We start from the raw sequence: 19,550 nt of genomic DNA, 5'->3' as shown, positions 1-19,550 counted from the left end.
TGCTGGTCGGCCAGCTCAAAAACAGCTGACAGCCTGCCAAGGTGTCCACGACTGGGACATAACCAGCCGGCCAGCAGAAAACATCAAGTCAGCCAGGACATAAGCGGTCGGCCAGCATAAGACAGTCCCCACACGACCAAAAACCAAGGAGAAAAAACACGGAAAAAATGGGAAAAACTACTGGGTGGGCACACCCACAACAAAGGTCCTCACTGAGTAATATGTATAGACAGGAGATGACTTCTAACAGCACAAGGCACTGGATTGGTTGAGATTTCCCCCTTGCTTGGTCTGAAATCTCCTTTCTCGTAAATTTTTTTCATACTTAATAGAAGTCTCTTTTCCGGGGAAAAAAAAGAGTGTCTTTCTACATCACTAGGGATTTTTAGCAGATGCTTGGCATGTGGAATCTAATCCACAATAACGCGTTTGAGAGATTTCTGTGATTTATGCTCTTATGTGCATAGTGTGGTAACACTTAAACATCAGCCCAGGTAGCCCCTTTCGCCAATCAACTACCTCAGTTTTCAGACCACCCTGGCAGTGTGACTGGTAGTCTTCTTTTTCATTTGGTTTGGCACAGTACACACTCTAGTGGCTATTTTGAGCACAATATAGGGAAAAACCAAATATAGTGACGGTGTTCATAAATAACATCCCTACCCACCAGCATATTGTCTCGGCTGGGGGATGTTTCCCTCCTCCTTTGAGGGATTTATGAGAGAGCTGGCAGCGTCTCATTCGTATCCTCCCTGAGTTCAAAAGGATGCGTTTATAAAAGCGTGGCATGCATGCTTTTTCTTTGGTCAGTTATGTTTGTAAGATCAAATCAATACAATTCTATTATGTTTGTAAGATCAACTGAGTTATTGTGGATATATGTTCAAAAGGTAAGAAACTCTCTCAAGCTCAAACTAAAATTGTACGTATAAGATAACATGTGCAATGTTCTTGTGCAGATTCATTGGTTAAATCAAGAAGTTGCGAAGGCTTGGCCATTCCTTGAAAAGGTTGTTTGTTTGCTCAAATCTTACTTGTTTTTGTCTATCTTGATGCTGGAGTTTTGATTCAAGTAGATTTATGTAAACTTCCTATGCTAGAAAAAAGAAATTTTGTTTCCACCATTGTAGTTCCAAAGGGCATCCGTGTGATCATTCTAGTAACTATATATGTTTCAATGCCATTTTTGTTTGGGTTTAACATGCTTCTCTACATTAAACGTGAAGGTGATGATGCCCCCAGCCGTGTAGCCTAGTTGGTAGGGGTTTGAATTTCTAGGCTGGTGCCCAAGCTCAAACTCTATTGGCTGTAGTGCATTGATGGGGTAGCACCATATTTTCCAATTGGAGATGTTTTATTTATATTTATGGTCTTACATGGCACCATGATGCTCCTCAATGGTTGAAATCACCTTACATATTGGGGTGATTCTATTCTCTTCCGGCTTATAGCTGTGATTGTTGTATGTTTTTCTCATACTTAATAGAAGTCTCTTTCTGGAAAAAAAAGAAAAAAGAAGCTATATTAAGTATGGAAAAATCAATACAAAATCATGGCTATAAGCCGGAAATTCTCATCACATAGTGTAAGGAGATCCATGATCATCCCACTCCCTCATGAAGAGAATGTGCTTTGCTTGCGGTGACCTAGAATGTCTCTATATATGGGCCCAAGTGGCCATAAGGGTATGAAAAATATCTCCCCAAATGGTACAAATGCACCGAGTGTCATAAATCTCAGTGCCCTTATGGGACCAAGTGGCCATAAGGGTATGAAAAGTATCTCCCCAAATGGTACAAATGCACTGAGTGTCATAAATCTTAGTGTCCTCAATTGCCTCGGTGCATTGGGCCCTCCATATTTGCCAGGCAGTGATGCTGGCAATCATCTCCAAGTCTTACCAGTGATGACGTGAAAAGTGACCGAGGAATATCTTGAAGTGTGCAGCTCTAGGCCATCCCTCTGTGGATCATGATGTCAGAGTCATGTTCCTCGCCCTCATAGAAAACATGTGGTCGAGACTGAGTGAGGCAGGCAATCCTCAACGGCATCGTCTACAAGCGGATAAAAAAGCGCTTATTACGGACAGTGAAAAATGGTAATTAAGGAAGGATCTCGGGCATAAGGCTAGTCGCGCCGCCCCCGGGGGGGGGGGGGGGGGGGGGGGGTGTGACAATGCTATACAATCTCAGCGGCTATCGCATATCTAGGGCAAGATGGATCCGCTCCACGACTGGAGTATTTGGATTGAGACTGCCTTTGTGCACGGAGGAGGAGCTTTTAGATCCTGAGCTAGCAGATGATACAATGATGTTTCTTGAGGCATCCTACACATGCTAATGCTCTTTGCACTTTGCCTTGGATGAACTTTGTTTGGTAGCAGGGGCTACTGTTTAGGGTTAGTGACTCTCACAGGATTGATTTTTTTTTTTTCCGAGAAAAAGATACTTCTATCAGTTAACGAAAAACCAGCCACAAAGGGCTACATACAACCACAAAGGGCTAGATACAAATTCGTCTCCATGTACAGGGCGGGGGTCAAAGGTGGAGCAAGATGCACTTATCCTTTCGCTGGCCGCTCTATGACGGGAAGGCTATCTCATACAGGGGGAGGGGGAGGGAATAACTACGCAGGTGGTCTATAATGCCAAGTGGGATCACCACCTCTATCTATGAGAAAAGGGCTAGGCGGCCAGAGCCTCAAGAAAGCTTCTTGCCGCTTCTGCATGTGGTCAGAGCCACCCTGCAACTTCTCCCAATGGCCGCGAAGGGTATGAATAATGTCGAGCCAAATGCTCCCGATGGACTCTGCAGGCATAGTGTGGGTACCCTCGATGGCTACGCTACATCGAGCTCTCCATATGTTCCAGGCTGCAATGCTGCTATAAATCTCCCATCTTTGGCACGAGCGCAAAGTCTAGTGAATCAGTAGATGGGGTTGGGACTGGTACTTCCGATATGTGAAGTTGAGAGACCTGAAGGGATAGCCCCCAACCTTTCTCCTCATAAGCCATGACAGCCTCAACCTCTATCGACCAAGCGAGAGTGCCCCATGTAATGGTACGGGTTGAGGTCCTATCCATCGTGAACATGCGGAGAATCCGCCACCAAACCTATTGAGCCTTTGGGCAATCCCAAAGACAGTGTTGCTGAGACTCCTGAGGGTGGCCGCACCTCGGACAAGCTGTTGGTCGATCGCCTATGGCCAACCACGTGCAAACCACCGAGCTCCTGTGTGCCATCAACAGGTGACGCCTCCATTTATTTACATCACAGAGGCCATTGACATTGTACGTAAAGCATTTAAGAGGGAGTACCATGAGAAATATGTACAAGAAAGTAGATGACACGGCCTGCTCAAGCATCTGCCATTGGCATGTGCTCCCCATTATCATTGTGCAACATATTTTCTTGCATTTTATCTTCATGTCCCTACGTTAGCAATTCCATCTCTTGCACTTCCATAAGAGTTTGTGCTCTATGCAGCTCCACCATTTGTTCTCACTTTTGCGCACAATATCATTTTGCAAATTTGACGCAACCATGTGCAAGGAGGAAGCATCTAGGGCCCAGTTTCGTGTTGGCAACGATTGCCTACACTGCGACATTGGTTTTTTAGGTGTTTGCTAGCCATCATTTGCCAATTTTTCTTTTCCCTTTTCTTTTCCTTTTTGCATAGCTTGTGAATACGATACATTTGCATTTGCAAGAGATGAGGCTGTTTTTTTGTGGCGTCTGAACGTTCACATTGACATTTGATGTTGATTGTGAGACCGTAGCAGATGGTGGAGGATGCAACACAGTGGGACATTGAGTGGCCATATGACCAAATTTACCACACGTGTAACATGCACCAGCAAATACACCCCATTTCAACTCATAGTAAGCTTCACATATGGACCTCATCTACTTCCATTGCAATGGATGAGGGCGTGTGTTGAGTCGTGTCCCAAAGTATACAAAACGTGTTCCTATTGCCTGAAGGATGAGGTGGACATATGACTGTACCAAGAGAAGCACCAAGCCCTGGCAAATCCTCTCACATGTAATTGGGAAAGTTGACTACTTCTACCCATACTGGGCATCTATGTTCTTCTTTTGTGGGCGTCCACGGTAAGATATGCACCATTTGATTTCCAAAGTACAATGGCGAGTTTTCTAGCATCTGCAGCTTATACTGATTCAGCACTTCATAAAATCCGTTATTTGCATGATACACTCCCTCCACATAATTGCCACCTGGTAAAGACTGAAGCCATTGTGCAACATCACTTGCCGTGCGCATTCTATCCAGAAAGAATACTATGATTGCATTTTGCGAATATTTTCTGATTGGCGAGACCACACAAGAGAGTAGGTACAGGCTTATCCCAAGTTCTTTGAATATGTTCAAATTCATTATGCAACACATAAACAAACCGAGCATCTTCATTGTTATGGAGGACCCTGAACTGTTGACTTCGAAATGTCATTTCTTTGTTTCTTGATTCCTTTTTCTTTCATAAACAGCCGCCATGATTGCAGAGATCATTGTACACAGACCCTCACACACACACACACACACACGCACACACTTTTTTTTTTTTGGTAATATCCAGTGCAGTATATTTATATACTCAGAAACTTACAAGGTGGGAAGTCTCCGAAATGGAGAGTATCCCCGATGTCAGAAACATAAATAGAAAAGCTCTATGCAAGAAGCATCCATATCACCCTCATGGTAGGCATCATATTAGGATTGCCGCAATGAGGCTCGGAAGGATTCATATGACTGATGATTCTGCTGACCCATGTATGCCAAATTATGCTTACTCCAAATTGTCCAAAGGGCCCAATATCTCACCCAAGAAAGAAAAAGTGAGTATTGAGACAAAGACCGCATAAATCTGCCAAAAAGCCAGAAATGTTTCCCGAAGCTATGACTCGGGAAACGGAGCCGAAGAAAGTCTGAAATTCTCCTGAGGAGGATCCTGGAACAAGGGCAGTGCCTGAGTAAATGAGGAACAGTCTCCAAGGGAGCTTGACATCTTAGACATGTAGATGGTGCAATGTGTCGTTTAGCTAGTGTGACCCCCACTGACAATGTGCCTGTCAAACATCTCCAAAGAAAAAGTCTTTGTTTCAATGGCATTTTACACTTCCACAACATCCGGAGATTCTTCCGCCACCACGAGAGGGGCTTCCTTATGTGCCACAGAGAATTAGCATATTGCTGAATCCATGGGGCAGGCTGAAGAAGGCTGTAGGCTTTGATGGAGGTCAAGGCAGGAAGAGAAATAGGTACACACACGCGCGCGCGCGCGCGCACACACACACACACACTGAGAAGGTGATGTACAGAGAGGAGAAACAAAAGGGAGAAATCGACTGGATACAAGAAGTAGACACAAAGCACAGGAAGCAAATGAGCAGGTCGCAAGAAACAAGATGGAAGATGCAGAGAGCAGGTCGCAAGTCGTAGATGAGGAGGCGAGTATGTTGCACGTTGAACAGACGAGGAGGTCGCAAGAAACAAGATGGAAGACGCAGAGAGCAGGTCGCAAGTCGTAGATGAGGAGGCAAGTAGGTCGCAAGAAACAAGATGGAAGACGCAGAGAGCAGGTCGCAAGTCATAGATGAGGAGGCAAGTAGGTCGCACGTTGAACAGACGAGCAGATTGTAGAGACTCAGGCGAGCAGGTTGCAGGCGAACAGAGACAAAGGCGAGCAGAATCGCAAGCGAACAGGTGAGCAAAGTCACACGCGAGTAGGGTTGCAGGCATGCAGAGTCATATGTTTAAACACACACACACACTCACATTTTTTTTGTGAAAACCACTGTAACACACACACACACACTGTTACACACACACACACACATATACATACATATATATATCTTTAAACACACACACACACACACACACACACACACACACACACACACACATGTATAAGTCTCTTTTTCTGGGTTAAAAGGTGTTGTGTGTCATTCAAATGTTGCATTAAGTTATTTACTCTCCATCATTGCATGGTTCTTGAGCTTTTTTTTTTCCACCTCAGTCATCCTTTATTGAATTGCATTGGTGACATTAAAAAATCATTAGTTGTAGTCGACAACCTTATGCAATGAACTGGTGGTTCTAAATTTTCAAACGAAGTTTATTGTCCTATGTCATTTTGTGGTCTTTCTGTAGCGTATGTGAAAATTCTTGTTTTAATTTTATTGAAGAGCACTTGTGAGGCAGGCAACTTGCACATTGTTGAAGAAATGGATGGAATCCACCTTGGAGTTTTACAAGCCAGCCATTTTTGTGTCTTTGAAGATTCGAAAGTTCACGTTGGGAACGGTTTCTCCTCAATTTTCTGGTTTGAATTTTAAGTCCTCTGATGAAATTTTTGATTTAGCTTATATGAGGCACAGAGCATTTGAAGCACTCAGAGCTTTCTATACTTTTAACTTTTTAGTACACCATTTTCTTGTTTTGTTTTACCAAGTTTGGATTTATGTACCACAAATTTGAAAATATGATCTTAAGGAGTTTAATGTGTAGGAGTGGAGATAATGGACTCAAAGCAAGATGAAATCACAATGGAAATTGACTTCCAATGGGCAGGAAACCCGAGCATAATTCTTACGGTCCAAACATTGGTGGGAGTTTCATTTCCTGTACAGGTACTCTACGATACAATATTCTTGATTTGAACTACTTGTTTTGAACATTAATCCACATTTTGTGTGTTGAAATCAGCAAAAAAACAAAATAAAAAGCAGCAACATAAATGGAAGAGAAAGCATTGCATTAGGATTTCTTATAGAGCAAAAGAAAAAGCCGGATTAAAGCTGAATTGGACCAACAATTAACTTTATATTAACTTTTTTTTTTCCCAGAAAAGAGACTTCTATTAAGTAAAATAAAATCATACAAAGGGATATCTCGAACCAAAAGGTAGGGAGGTCTCAACCAATCGAGGGCACTATGCTGCAATAAAATCCCCGTAGGAGTGGAGGAGAAGAAAATATCATCGTTTCACTCTCTAATAAACCTGCTGCTTTTTCCCCCCAAAAAAAGAGACTTCTATTAAGTAAAATTAAATCATACAAAGCAAGTTCTCAAACCAAAAGGTAGGGAGATCTTCACCCTTCGGGGGCACTATGTTGCCATAAAAGCCCTGGAGGAGTGGAGGAGAATAAAATACCATGGTTCTACTCTCATAAATCTGCTGTGTTTTGTTTGTGTAGCTCTTGAAGATCTTTGTATACAGGCCTAGGTGGCCAAAAGAGAATGAACAATGTTACTCCATATACTGCAAATAACATGGAGTGTCATAAACATAAATACCCTCGAAGGCCTCTGAGCATCTGGTCTTCCAGATATGCCACGCCGTGATACTAGCAATAATTTCTGAGGTGGTGTCAATACTCAATCTGATAGGTCATTCACCATATAGCCATAGGCACCATTAAGCATGAGTAACCATCACTGGCGAAGGTTTAGTATACCAGTGCTTCCCAAAGTGACCTACCCTTTCACAAGATGGATCACAGAGCCAGGTATGATCACCTGGACATCACATCTCTCCATTCGCCATCCAGACTTAATGGAATAGAAGGCAACAACCTCTTCCTCCTCTAGCTTCGGGAATCCCAACACCTAAAGGAGCACTTGTGTCCCAGAAAAAACCTCCCACCACAAGTGATGATATTCATCTAAAAATGTACCAGTGATCTAGTGGTTAGGTATGGTTGCATCAATTTGTGTAATCTGTATGTGACTCCTTTTGAGATGTTGGGTAGACGTCTCTCTCTCTCTCATCATCTAGAAGACTCTTAAAATTCTTTGGGTCAAGTATTGTCGTTAGACATCTCTCCCAGCCTAGCCATTGCATATACCTTGCTGCACCCAAGGGTTTGCCAAGATCATCTTTGATAAGGTTCTTCCACATAATGGATTGCCTGTCAACCTCATCTACTGAGCTTGGGGGTCTATGACATAAAAATCTCCGCATACTGCCCCAAGTCCATCCTCCCCACTAGTGGGGAGGATGAGGGGCACGGTAATCTGCCTCGGAGATAATGAAATGTGTGCTCTGCCTTCATTTACCACTGCTCTCACTAAGAATATGGTACATGAAAAAATCCTTCCAGGGCTTAGTAACCAGGAAGGAATGCTCCAACCACCAACTTGCAAAGCATTGGATCTGTGGATCAATGATGTTCAATTCCCATTTGTGATTAGGGAGGATGATAGTTTCCCAAGCAACTTTCGCCCTGTTATGTGATGTGCTATCAAGCCCTATAACCGTAAGTTGCGTATCACCAGCCGCAATTGTCTAGTGCATCTATAGCCATGACACCAACAAGAAGTGAGTCGTGACATACCAAGCTGTGGCAAGCAACACCTGGTTTACCACCAGGGCTCTAGACGCTTGGGCAGGTGTAATGTCTATTTTAACCTGGCATCCAAGATATCTGGTAGTGTGTCCTCTCTCAATCCGTGTGAAGCCAACGTCTGTGCCTCAATCGATCCACTCAAGGCCGTTGACCCAAAATCCGACAGACTTATGCTAATTTATAAAGGCCCCCTGCTGCTAGACAAAACTCTTCCAAGGCAGTGCAAAAAGCGCAAAGACATGAGTAATATGCCTCAAGAAACATCACTATATCGTCAGTCAACTTAGTCCAAAATCTCGTTACAAAAGCACTGCATCAAAGGAACAAGCTCAAAGTTTCTGCAACAATGAGATACAATAGGGGAGCTAAGGGGCAGCCCCCGCCAAAAAGAGAGAGAGATTTGGAAGCGCTCACCTCGACCTCCACAAGCAAGCACAATGCTGTGAGCCTCCTGATAAAGGCAAGAGGCACCTCTGATCCAATCTTGAGAAAACCCCAATCATGCTAGGGTACGCTCTCAGAAGTCCCAGTCCACTCTATCTTAGGCTTTCTCAAAATCAAGTAGCAAGATTGCCAAGGGCTGATTACTTGCCTTGGCCCACTCTACCACCTCCCAAAACAAAAAGATGTTATCAAAGATGCTTCTTCCTTGGAGGAATCTATTCTGTGTGGTCCTGGTAGCAACACATGATCATGTGGGGGTCATTGATGAGTATCATGACTCGTGGTACCCTGTCAATACTGGCCGTGACAGCTGCTGCAACTGTGGAAGGTGTCTCTGGAAGGGTGGGAACTTCCAGAACCTGTCCAAAGGCTGACCCTATGGAAGCTGAAAACTTTTAATAGATCCATGGGAGCTCAGAGGACCAGAGGAAGGTCGAACAAAAGTTGCAGTCTTCTAGCATTGGGTCCAAGGTCTAGCGGTATCGGAAGAAGAATAGTTTCCTTGGGCCGAGAGGAAACGGGCTTCTCTCAAGAGTCTATGAGGTTACGTCTGCTGGATCGAAAGTAAAATGCGAGGCAAGCCCTGTGGGAAGTGCTTCCAAGATCCAATCCTTAGCCTAAGAGCGTGAAGGATGAGACCCGAAATCTTTCCAATGAGTATGGTCTTTGACATCTTTACCAAAATCTTCCTGTAAGGTCCTAAGATCGTCTTTGGAAAAAAGGATTGTTCTTCAAGCTGGTGGGGGTGGAGGATGATTTGGCTTGGGCAGAACCCATAATGCCAATCAAAGGGCCGGCAGAGCCGACTTGAACACAATAAAAACTTTCAGTATGTTGACGTAGGCAAAGAAGCAAGGGTTTGCACCAATTTTGTCCACAGCCCAAGAGTCTTCTTTTACACAGGTGGTCGCACTGTGGTGTAGCCAATAGTAGTGCAACAACTGTGTAGGTGAAGCTGTTGGAAATAAGTGCACACTAGGTGTACTATTTCTAGTCTAGTTTCACTTAAGTCTTTGTGTCTTGAGTCTAGTGCCATGTGGCATCTCTACATTTATCCCATAAGTCAATCTACTCAATCTTGTACTTCTCACCTATATATTGTAGGTGTCACATCAATGAAAGTATCAATCTTGTGTCTTGTCTACACTCATCTCAAGGTAACTCTTTGTATTTCATTTGTTCTTGTTTTATTTCTAGTTTTGCTCTTGCTTTCATATTTCCTACATGGTATCAGAGCTGTATTGCCTGCCATAGCTTCTCCCTAGCTGCGCTCAGCCTGTAGGACCAGCCTACTCACACTCTGCACAGGCTGCGCCGACCTGAATCTGCTGTCCACCCTGCGCCGGCTCCACTCATCTCAAGGCTGCGCCGACCTGAATCTGCTGTCCACCCTGCGCCGGCCTGATTTCAGTAGCTGCTCCATACTTCTCTTGTTTCCGTGAAGCTGCTACTGCTCTCTCACTTGGAGCTGCTGCTGCCCGCCATACTGTTGCAGCCCTTCTTTGGCTGCCTTCTTCATCAACTCAAGGGTGCGTATCATCTCAAGGAAGCTGCAGATCGACTGTCCTCCTAAACGAGCTATTTTTGCTGCATTCAGTTCTGCCATTGCTTCTTCTTGAAGAGTCTACAAGGTAACTGTGCATTGTCTCCATCAGTTTGCTGGTTAGTCCTTTTTTAATCTGCAAACTGCTAGTTCCTCATGCTTCGATGGGCTGTCAAATGCTATGGCCTTGACAAGTGGTGAGAGAGCCGGCTTCTAAAAACAGTTTGGATCTCTCCTTTCATTCATTTCTGCAATCTTGTAAGGGAATAGACACTGCCCTTGCATTTTAGCAAGAGGTAAGACCTTCCCACATGGCCTCTTCTACTCATTCTCTCATGTCTATCGACAAATTCAATGGGTCCAACTTTCATACTTGGCAAATCAAAATCAAGTGCCATCTTATGAAAGAAAATCTTTGGGACGTTGTTCATCCTGCTCCTCCCGAAGATTCCGACATTGAGCAAGTTATCACTTATGCTCCCACTGCCAAGAATGACAAAGCCTATGCTATCATCTTGCTCGGTCTTGGAGATGATTACATTCATCACATCTCCGACATACAGTCTGCTTCTCGAGCATGGATCACTTTGGATACCCTTTTTGGACCCCGCTCTAAAAATTCTAAGATTGCACTTATGATCTCATTCTTTGATCTATATATGCAGGAGGGAGCTACTATAGCCTCTCATGTCAATTATTTTCGCAGTCTTATGGTTCAGCTTGCATCAGTGAAGTCCCCCATCTCCGAAGATATTGCTATTGCTGTGCTTCTCAAAAGCTTACCTGACACCTATGCTACTCTTGTCACTACCTTCAAGTGTCACAATAATCCTACTCTTGAAGGTATCATCAATGCTCTCCAAGAAGAGGAAAGAACAAAACAACAAAAAGTAACTGACACTGCATTTTTAGCAAAGAAAGGAGGATCTAAGGTAAGAAAGCCTTGCACCCACTGTGGAAAAACTAATCATTTGGAGAAGGACTGCTTCAAGGCTCATCCATGCACCATTTGTGGCCGTGATAATCACCGGGAGAAGGACTGCTACTCTAAAACCTCTACATCAGCCCTTGTATCTACCTCAGCCCATGTTGCTACAGCATCTACATCAGCAGATCTTGCTGTTCATTCCTCACATGATGAGGAATCGGCTTTCTGATTACTTCACCTTTCTTGTCTACCACTTTGACCACCGATGATGTAGGTCAAGGGGTTCTAGTGTCTTACTCAGGACCTCTCTCTTGTCCCTACTTGAGAGGCAGAGATTGCCCTTGAGGAGGGATGTCTTCAAGGTCCATCTGTTTGTCTACAGTCAGTTCTACAGTCAATCTTCTGTCTATCTAGTCTTGTCTGTCTATCTATCTGTTGTCTGTCTATCTGTCTATCAATCTGACTGTGTCTTGTTTTAGATCCATCTTGTCCCTACCCTTGTGGACCCATATGAGGATATCACTTGAGGAGGGGTGTCTCAGGATTTTTTTGTCTCTCGTGTCTAGTCTCTCAGTCTATCAGTCTTTATGTCTATCTTCTAGTCTTGTCTTTTTTTTTGTCTTCCTCCTAGTGTCCACTTAAGGAGGGTGTTGGAAATAAGTGCACACTAGGTGTACTATTTCTAGTCTAGTTTCACTTAAGTCTTTGTGTCTTGAGTCTAGTGCCATGTGGCATGTCTACATTTATCCCATAAGTCAGTCTACTCAATCTTGTACTTCTCACCTATATATTGTAGGTGTCACATCAATGAAAGTATCAATCTTGTGTCTTGTCTACACTCATCTCAAGGTAACTCTTTGTATTTCATTTGTTCTTGTTTTATTTCTAGTTTTGCTCTTGCTTTCATATTTCCTACAGAAGCGGGGTGTGCTTCAATCCATAGTGGGTAGATGCGATGGCAGGCACAGTGCACTTCAGTCCATGAGCGATGGCGGGTAGAAACGATGCAGGTGTGATGGCAGGCAGAGTGTGCTTCAGTGTGTCGATAAGGAATTTTTTTTCCTGGGAAAGAGACTTCTATTAAGTATGAAAAAGTTTACAAGAAGGGAGATTTGAGACCAAGTGGGGGAAATCTCAACCAATCTAGTGCCTTGTTCTGCCAGCAATGTCCCATATGAGAGAGAGTGTAAAAGATGCCATGAAATTTTTGAAGAACACTCTCCTCAGATCTTCCTATCCCAGCTGACAGGTTTTGGAGCAGACTGATTCCAACTTCACTAGCGAAGGGACTTATATATATATACCTAGATGAATCCAGGAACATGCCCAAATTCACCTTATAAGAATGTGCAATTTATAACCTCATGGTGGTCATCCACAAGACAATAAACCATCGACTCCATCATGCATAGTATGGATTGAATACGACATCCCCACTAACGTCATCAGTGCCCAATAGTGGGTGTAGAGCTTGGTATCAATGTATGCTCCGGCCTCCCACACACACACCCCCCATGTGCGCGCGCGCACACTTTTTTTTGGTAATATCCAGTGCAGTATATTTATATGCTCATAAATTTACATGATGGGAGGTCTCCAAAATGGAGAGTATCCCAAAGATCAGAAACATAAAGAGAAAAGCTCTATGCAAGAAGCATCCACATCACCCTCATGGCAGGCATCATATAAGGATTGCCGCAATGAGGCTCGGAAAGATTCATATGACTTGTGAATCTGCTCACCCAAGTATGCCAAATTATGCTCACTCGAGATTGTCCAAAGAGCCCAATATCTCACCCAAGAGAGAAATAGTGAGTATTGAGACAAAGACCTCATAAATCTGCCAAAGAGCCAAAAATGTTTCCCAAATCTGTGACTCAGGAAATGGAGCCGAAGATAATCTGAAATTCTCCTGAGGAGGATCCTAGAACACGGGCAGTGCCAAAGCAAATAAAGAACAGCCTCTGAAGGAGCCTGACATCTTAAACATGTGGATGGTGCAATGCGACGTTTAGCAAGTGTGACCCCCACTGACAATGTGCCTGTCATACATCTCCAAAGAAAAAGTCTTTGTTTCAATGGCATTTTACACTTCCATAACATCCCGAGATTCTTCCGCCACCATGAGAGGGGCTTCCTTATATGCCACAGAGAATTAGCATGTTGCTGAATCCATGGAGCAGGCTGAAGAAGCCTGTAAGCTTTGATGGAGGTTAAGGCAGGAAGAGGAACAGGATGAGTGCATGTAGCAGAGGGTTGCAATTGCCAATCCGTAAGCCTGTCTGTGTCAGCCACAGGAGGAACAGGTAGAAAAGGATGTAATAAATCAGTAATTTTTTTCCATATAGACCTATGATGCATTCCCAATGCATAGGAAGTAGTGGCCTGAGGAAAAGATAAGACATAGCCCTGATCATCTACCACATCATGTGTATCTAATTCCCAATTTCATGAGATTGTATGCCCGAACAGGTTCTTGTAAAGCGAGTGGAATGTCAAAGATGGCACTCCAATGAATACTTTCTTTCCTCATTGAGTTTGTCCCCGAGCAATTATCAGGAGCCCATTTGACCTTAGAAAGTACTTGTTTCCAGTCAAGTATCAGAGCAGTAGAGAAAGGACAGCCAGGTATCTTCCCTACAAATCTCCCAATGACAACCTCCCAATGATCACTAATCCAATGACCATAAGCACAAGTCCTCATGTTGACACACATGGATGTTAGCATACAAGTCCATGGCTGTTGTTGGCGGAAAAAAGTATGCAGCATAGTCGCCTTCCTTGCAAGTACATGATATCTTATATTGAGGACATTAAGTCCACCATGCAACCTAGGAGAGCACACCATTTCCATCTTCATCAGTCTCAATGCTTTCACAGCAGTTTTTGTCCGCCATAACATCTCCATAGCTTGAGACATAAGGCTGAAATATCCCTGGAGGACCAATGTAGCAAAGGCAAATAGAACTGGACATAGGACATTACAATGGACTGTACTATTCTGAGCCTGACATGAAGAGGCCAAGTAGAAATCTTCCAGTATTCCAGTTTATGTTGAAGTCTTTGGAAGATCCATTTTAGCTGCTGCTTCCTGGTGATATGCCATCCTATGGGATATCCCAAATGCCTGACTACATCTTTGGAATGCACCACCTGACCCGGCCAAAGAATAGAATGCCAGTCACATTGTTTCAGGGGAAGTAATTTAGATTTGTCAAAATTGACATGCAATCCTGCTGCCATACAATGAAAGAGTGGTCATTAGCATTTGAACTTCCCGGGAAGAATTCTGTGGCATAAAGAAGGAATCATCAGCATATGCTTGTGCTAAAAAAGATGCAGCTCCAAGGATTTTAAGACCAGTCATCTGTCTTGCGTTTGTAAGATGATCAAGATACATTAAAAGGAGATGGGTCGCAATGGCATATACGAGAGCACTAAGAGGACAGCCCTGTCTAACTGATCGACCCAATGTCGATGACCCCCAAGAATGCACTGAGAAGTAGAGACAGAATAAAGCCAGTAAACTGCATTTGCCATCTTGGGACCAAAGCCCAACTTGGTCATGATTTGAGAGATAAAATCCCATTGAATAGTGTCAAATGCCTTAGCAATATCCACCTGCAATATAAGCACATCTTGATGCGAAAGCTTAGCATATTCAATTGCAGTCAAGGCATTGGATATATTGTCATGGATTTGTCTTCGCGGCACAAACCCATACTGATGAGGATGAAGTCCCGCATCCAGTATCCTGTGAAGCCTATGCACAATCATTTTGGTAATGAGTTTGTAAACTACAGGCATCAAAGTAATAGGCCTCCAATCTGACATATGGTCACACAGATGTTTTTTGGGCGCAAGTTTAACTATGCCATGCTTCCAAGAGTGCGGCAACTGATTTTCTTGCCAGGCAACATTGATCATTTGCAAGAGGACTTCTTTCAAATCATCCCCAAAAGAAATATAAAATTCCACCGTAAGGCCATCCCAGCCAGGGGACTTGTATTTGCTGAGGTGGAACAATGCATTATCAAGTTCTGTGTCAGTAAAAGGTCTCTCCAAGGTAAGAGCTTCATCCATTTCCACTATTCCAGAAACATATTGGAGAAATTCAGTCCTAGCCTCAGTCATTTGATTTGATGGGGAACTAGGAGCGGAGAATAATTTTTGGAAATAATTCTGGCATTCATCTTGGAGATTAGAGAAAGAGTGCGTCCAAGAGCCATCTAGCTTCCTTACCCTTAGGCATGAGTTTTTCTTTCGAGTAGCATGCAAGCCCTGAAAAAAGGCTTTTGATGAGCAGCCCTTATCCACGAGGGGCTTCATTCTTGCCCTAATCTGCCATTTGTGCAATTTCCTCTGATCATTAACAGTCAATTTAAACTGAGCATGTGAAAGGGAATCCTTTTCTGAATCAGAGAGAGGCCTTAACTGAGAAAATTCAGTCAATTGTTGTGTTGTTCTTTTTGCCCATTTAATCTCATTCCTCCATTCAGTCATATGCCAGTTGCTGTACTCCCTAATGACATTCTGCATACGAGAGACAAAGCTGTCCCAAGCATAATTCATGTCCTCCTGGGCATGCAAAGGCAAGGGATGAATTGCAAGTCTGATCATTTGCTGGAAATAGTGATGTCGGAAATAAGCCTGATTAACATGCAATAATCTACTGGAGAGGGGTGGCAAATCATCCAGAGGCATGCCAAGCTGCAAATTCATCCACAATGGGGCATGATCTGACAAGCCCAATGAGAAATCTATAAGGAGATGAGGGCTAAAATCGCAAATTGTTGAGGGTAAAACAAATACCATTTGTCAAGCCTTGCCCAGTATGTAGTAAGTGCATTATGATGAAAAGTATATCCAGGCACTGACCCTTGGAGAAGCACCCATAAATCTTCAGCCTACACAGAAAGAAGCATGCTGTCCCATTTCTGTCTTTCCAATGATAGCATATGAGATCTTGAAGTGGTGTTATCTCTTGGCAGAGGGGAATTATTAAAATCTCCACAGATGAATGCATTGGATCTCCATGGATATCTGCATAAAGAATCCCATAATGAAGCCCTCATGGCAGAGGTCTGGGAAGCATAGACTGAAGCAAACTCCAGAATATCACCATTGACATTACATTGTATGACCATCCATCTGCCATGCCACTGCTGTCATTGAAGGCTAACTGAGGCTCCAGCTCATGTCTAACCAGTATGCATACACCTGAGTAGGTAGTGGTACCAACGTAATATATATCATAACCGCCAAAATAAACATGATGACCAACCATGGAGTGTTGATTATGCCCTTGCAAACAAACAATATCTGGCTGCATTTTATGTATATAATTCCATAAAAGCCTCCACTTTGAGACATTGCAGAGGCTCTGTACATTGTAGGTAAAGCACTTAAGTGTTTGAGGCATGAAGGAGGTATATACAGCAAAGTATCAGATATAAAAAACAAGACATCAGAGAGGCAAAGCCTTTGCCTGCATGGGCTGCATTCCATCATGACCCATGAAAGACATAGCATTATCCCCTTCTTCTGAATCACATATGGGGATGCCCTTCTTCAAAACCCCCACCCAATTTTGAAGGACAGGAGCTGAAGTAGAAGCCTATCCTGGTAAGGGAGAAGAAGCATCCCATTGACGAGATTGAAGGGGGCGTTGCTTCAATATAACCACCTTCTTAGGTTGTTGAAAACCATCCTGATCAATCCCCGCAGATTCCTTCATCTTCTCTTTTCCTTTATCTTTTCCTTTTCCAGCAAGTGACTGCACTTGATTGATTGGCATTCTTTGCTCCATTTCTATTTGCTGTCTTAGCTTGCAAATTCTCATTCTTTTCCCGTGTCAAGGGCGGCAAGGCATTGGGAGGGGGCTGATGCGGAACCATTGGGCATTCAGAGGCTAGATGCCCAAACTTGTGTGGCAGGCAAAACAAGCTCCTGCAAACACACCCCACTTCAATTCAAAATACTTTTTTCCCAATTGCACTCCCTCAACTTCCACTGCAATAGAAGGAGGGGTAGGTGTATCAGTGTCCCAGAGAATGCAGATCCTGTTACAGTTTCCCATGGGGCGTGGAGGACAAATGACCTGTCCCAAAGAAGCAGCCAGGCCAGGCAACTCTTCACGCATATAGTCCGGGAAGTTAACAACCTCAACCCATACACGACAATGATGTCGTATAAGACTTTGATAATCCTTGTTTGGGGACCAGGGCATAGCATGTACCATCTGCTTCCCATAAAACAGGGGAGAGAATTCAAGAAGCCTCTGCTTGCACGAAGTATCTGATAAATGCACCTCATAAAAGCCTCTGGAAGCAAAATACACTCCCTCTACAAAGCATCCTCCAAGGATGGACTTAATCCACTGCGCGACATCACTGGCCGTTGGGATTCTTCCTGGAAAGAAAATTATAATTGCAGTTTGAGACAACTTCCCGAGAGGATTCACGAGGGACGGCAATTTCAATTTGTACGTGACTTCTAGAACCGGTTTGCCCCATTCCTGTTGTGACTGCTGAAAGTCATCCTTAAGGGTGTCAAAGACGTACTGAGCTTCCATAGTAAGTTCATCATCTTGTGATGAGGCTCTGATAGGCGGCGCTTAGCATCTGCAGGTCTTTCTTTTCGAGCATATGTACAAAAATCCAAACCTGAAGCCATGATTGAAATACGACTCTCTCTCTCTCTCTCTCTCTCTCTCTCTCTCTCACACACACACACACACACACACACACACACTCTCACACACGCAGAAGAGAGGGAAAAGGCTCACACACCACACACACACAGAGGGGTCGCGCTGATCAAGAGGGTCACGGTCTGTGTTGCAGAAATCCTGGCCGACGATGTGTTGGCAGAAGCCCCAAACCAGGGTGACGAGTACAAGCAAGAGGTCCCGGCTGAGCAGTCGAGGCCACAAACCCTAGATCAGGGTCAAACAGGGGAGCGAACTGGGGCAAGGAGTTGCAGGCTGCACAGTCCAGGGTCACGAACCCTAAAGCAAGGTTTGAACAGGGTCGGCGATGGCTCCACAAACACACACACACACTTTTTTTTGTAATGATTATTTCGATTACTAGTGGGAAACCTCAGAATGAGGGAAACCCACAAAAAGCATCATATACAAGAAATGCCAGAGTTCATAGTGAACAGGGGCATGATCAAAATATATCCGTGAAAAGGCTATACAATGATGGGTCAATCTCATGTAGAGAGAGACAATCATAAAGGGATTGATGTAAAGATTCTTTGAAATAGTGAAAGGCTTGAATGGGCGGCTCACCAAAAACAGCCCGATTCCTGGAGTACCAAATCGTCCACATGGCCCAGTAACGAAGCCAATCAAAAAAGGCCCTATACTGTCTGAGAGCAGGAGAAAAAATACCAAACAACCAAAAATGTTTCCCAAAAGAAGCAGAAGGGAAACGAGCTCGAAGAAGAGCCGTTATATGATCCAGCAAAAGTTTAGTTGCATTACAATTCCACATCAGATGGAGAATTGTTTCATCATGCGCTCCACAAACACAACAATCTGAAGATGTCACATGGTGCCTTGCCAGGAAAGAGCCAACTGGCAGAACAGCCAATAGACATCGCCATAGAAAAAGCCGACATTTTAACGGCATCTTACTGCTCCATATCATCCTGAGCCTTTTCTTCCACCAAGCCAAAGGCTTATGCATTCTCCAAGCATCATTTGCATAATCATGAACCCAAATTTCAGGAAGGAGAAAGCCATAGACTGTATGCACCGAGAGCTGTAGCAGAGACAAAGGACCACGAGTAAGTATGGGCCTATGCAAGCTCCAATCGTGCAACCTATCCGACTCTTCAAGAGCGGGAAGAGGCTCAAAAGGGGCCAACAAACTCTCAATCTTTTCCCATAGGGGATGGTAATGATGACTTAGGCCAAATTTAGGACAAGCATCTATAAAAGACAGAACATGGCCACTATCATCTAGCACATCTGCAATGAAATAGACACCCTTTTTGGCAAGGAAATAAGCTTTTCTAGGCTCTTGCACAGCCAAAGGTCGCTCAAAAACTCTACTCCAATGAATGCTTTCCAAACGCAGTGAATTACAGTTAGTATTCACTCGAGGAGTCCAGCTGAGAAACTGTGTAAGCTTTTTCCATGCCAAAATTAACTTTGTGGAGAAAGGACAACCAGCAATCTTGCCTTCAAAATGGCCAAACACAGCATCCCAATGCGTGATGTTCCAGTTGCCAAACGATTTAGTGGACATC

General features: G+C 43.8%; 1 protein-coding gene across 2 annotated transcripts in view; it reads left to right on the top strand.

Annotated features, from left to right (window-relative positions):
- The window catches only part of LOC147617134 (synaptotagmin-5-like), a 91,000-nt gene that overhangs the window by 16,774 nt on the left and 54,676 nt on the right, over positions 1-19,550 (top strand). For both annotated transcript variants that reach the window (XM_086776727.1, XM_086776728.1), the window contains exons 3-5: positions 960-1,010; positions 6,227-6,347; positions 6,533-6,654. In XM_086776727.1, coding sequence (XP_086632853.1) covers positions 960-1,010; positions 6,227-6,347; positions 6,533-6,654 — 294 coding nt within the window. The remainder of the gene's footprint in view (positions 1-959; positions 1,011-6,226; positions 6,348-6,532; positions 6,655-19,550) is intronic.

Source organism: Cibotium barometz, chromosome 37, assembly GCF_041138505.1.
Source record: "Cibotium barometz isolate CiBa-2024 chromosome 37, ASM4113850v1, whole genome shotgun sequence".
In the NCBI taxonomy this organism is placed as follows: domain Eukaryota; kingdom Viridiplantae; phylum Streptophyta; class Polypodiopsida; order Cyatheales; family Cibotiaceae; genus Cibotium; species Cibotium barometz.
Note: the sequence above shows the minus strand (reverse complement) of the source record. Positions and strands in the feature narration are given on the sequence as shown.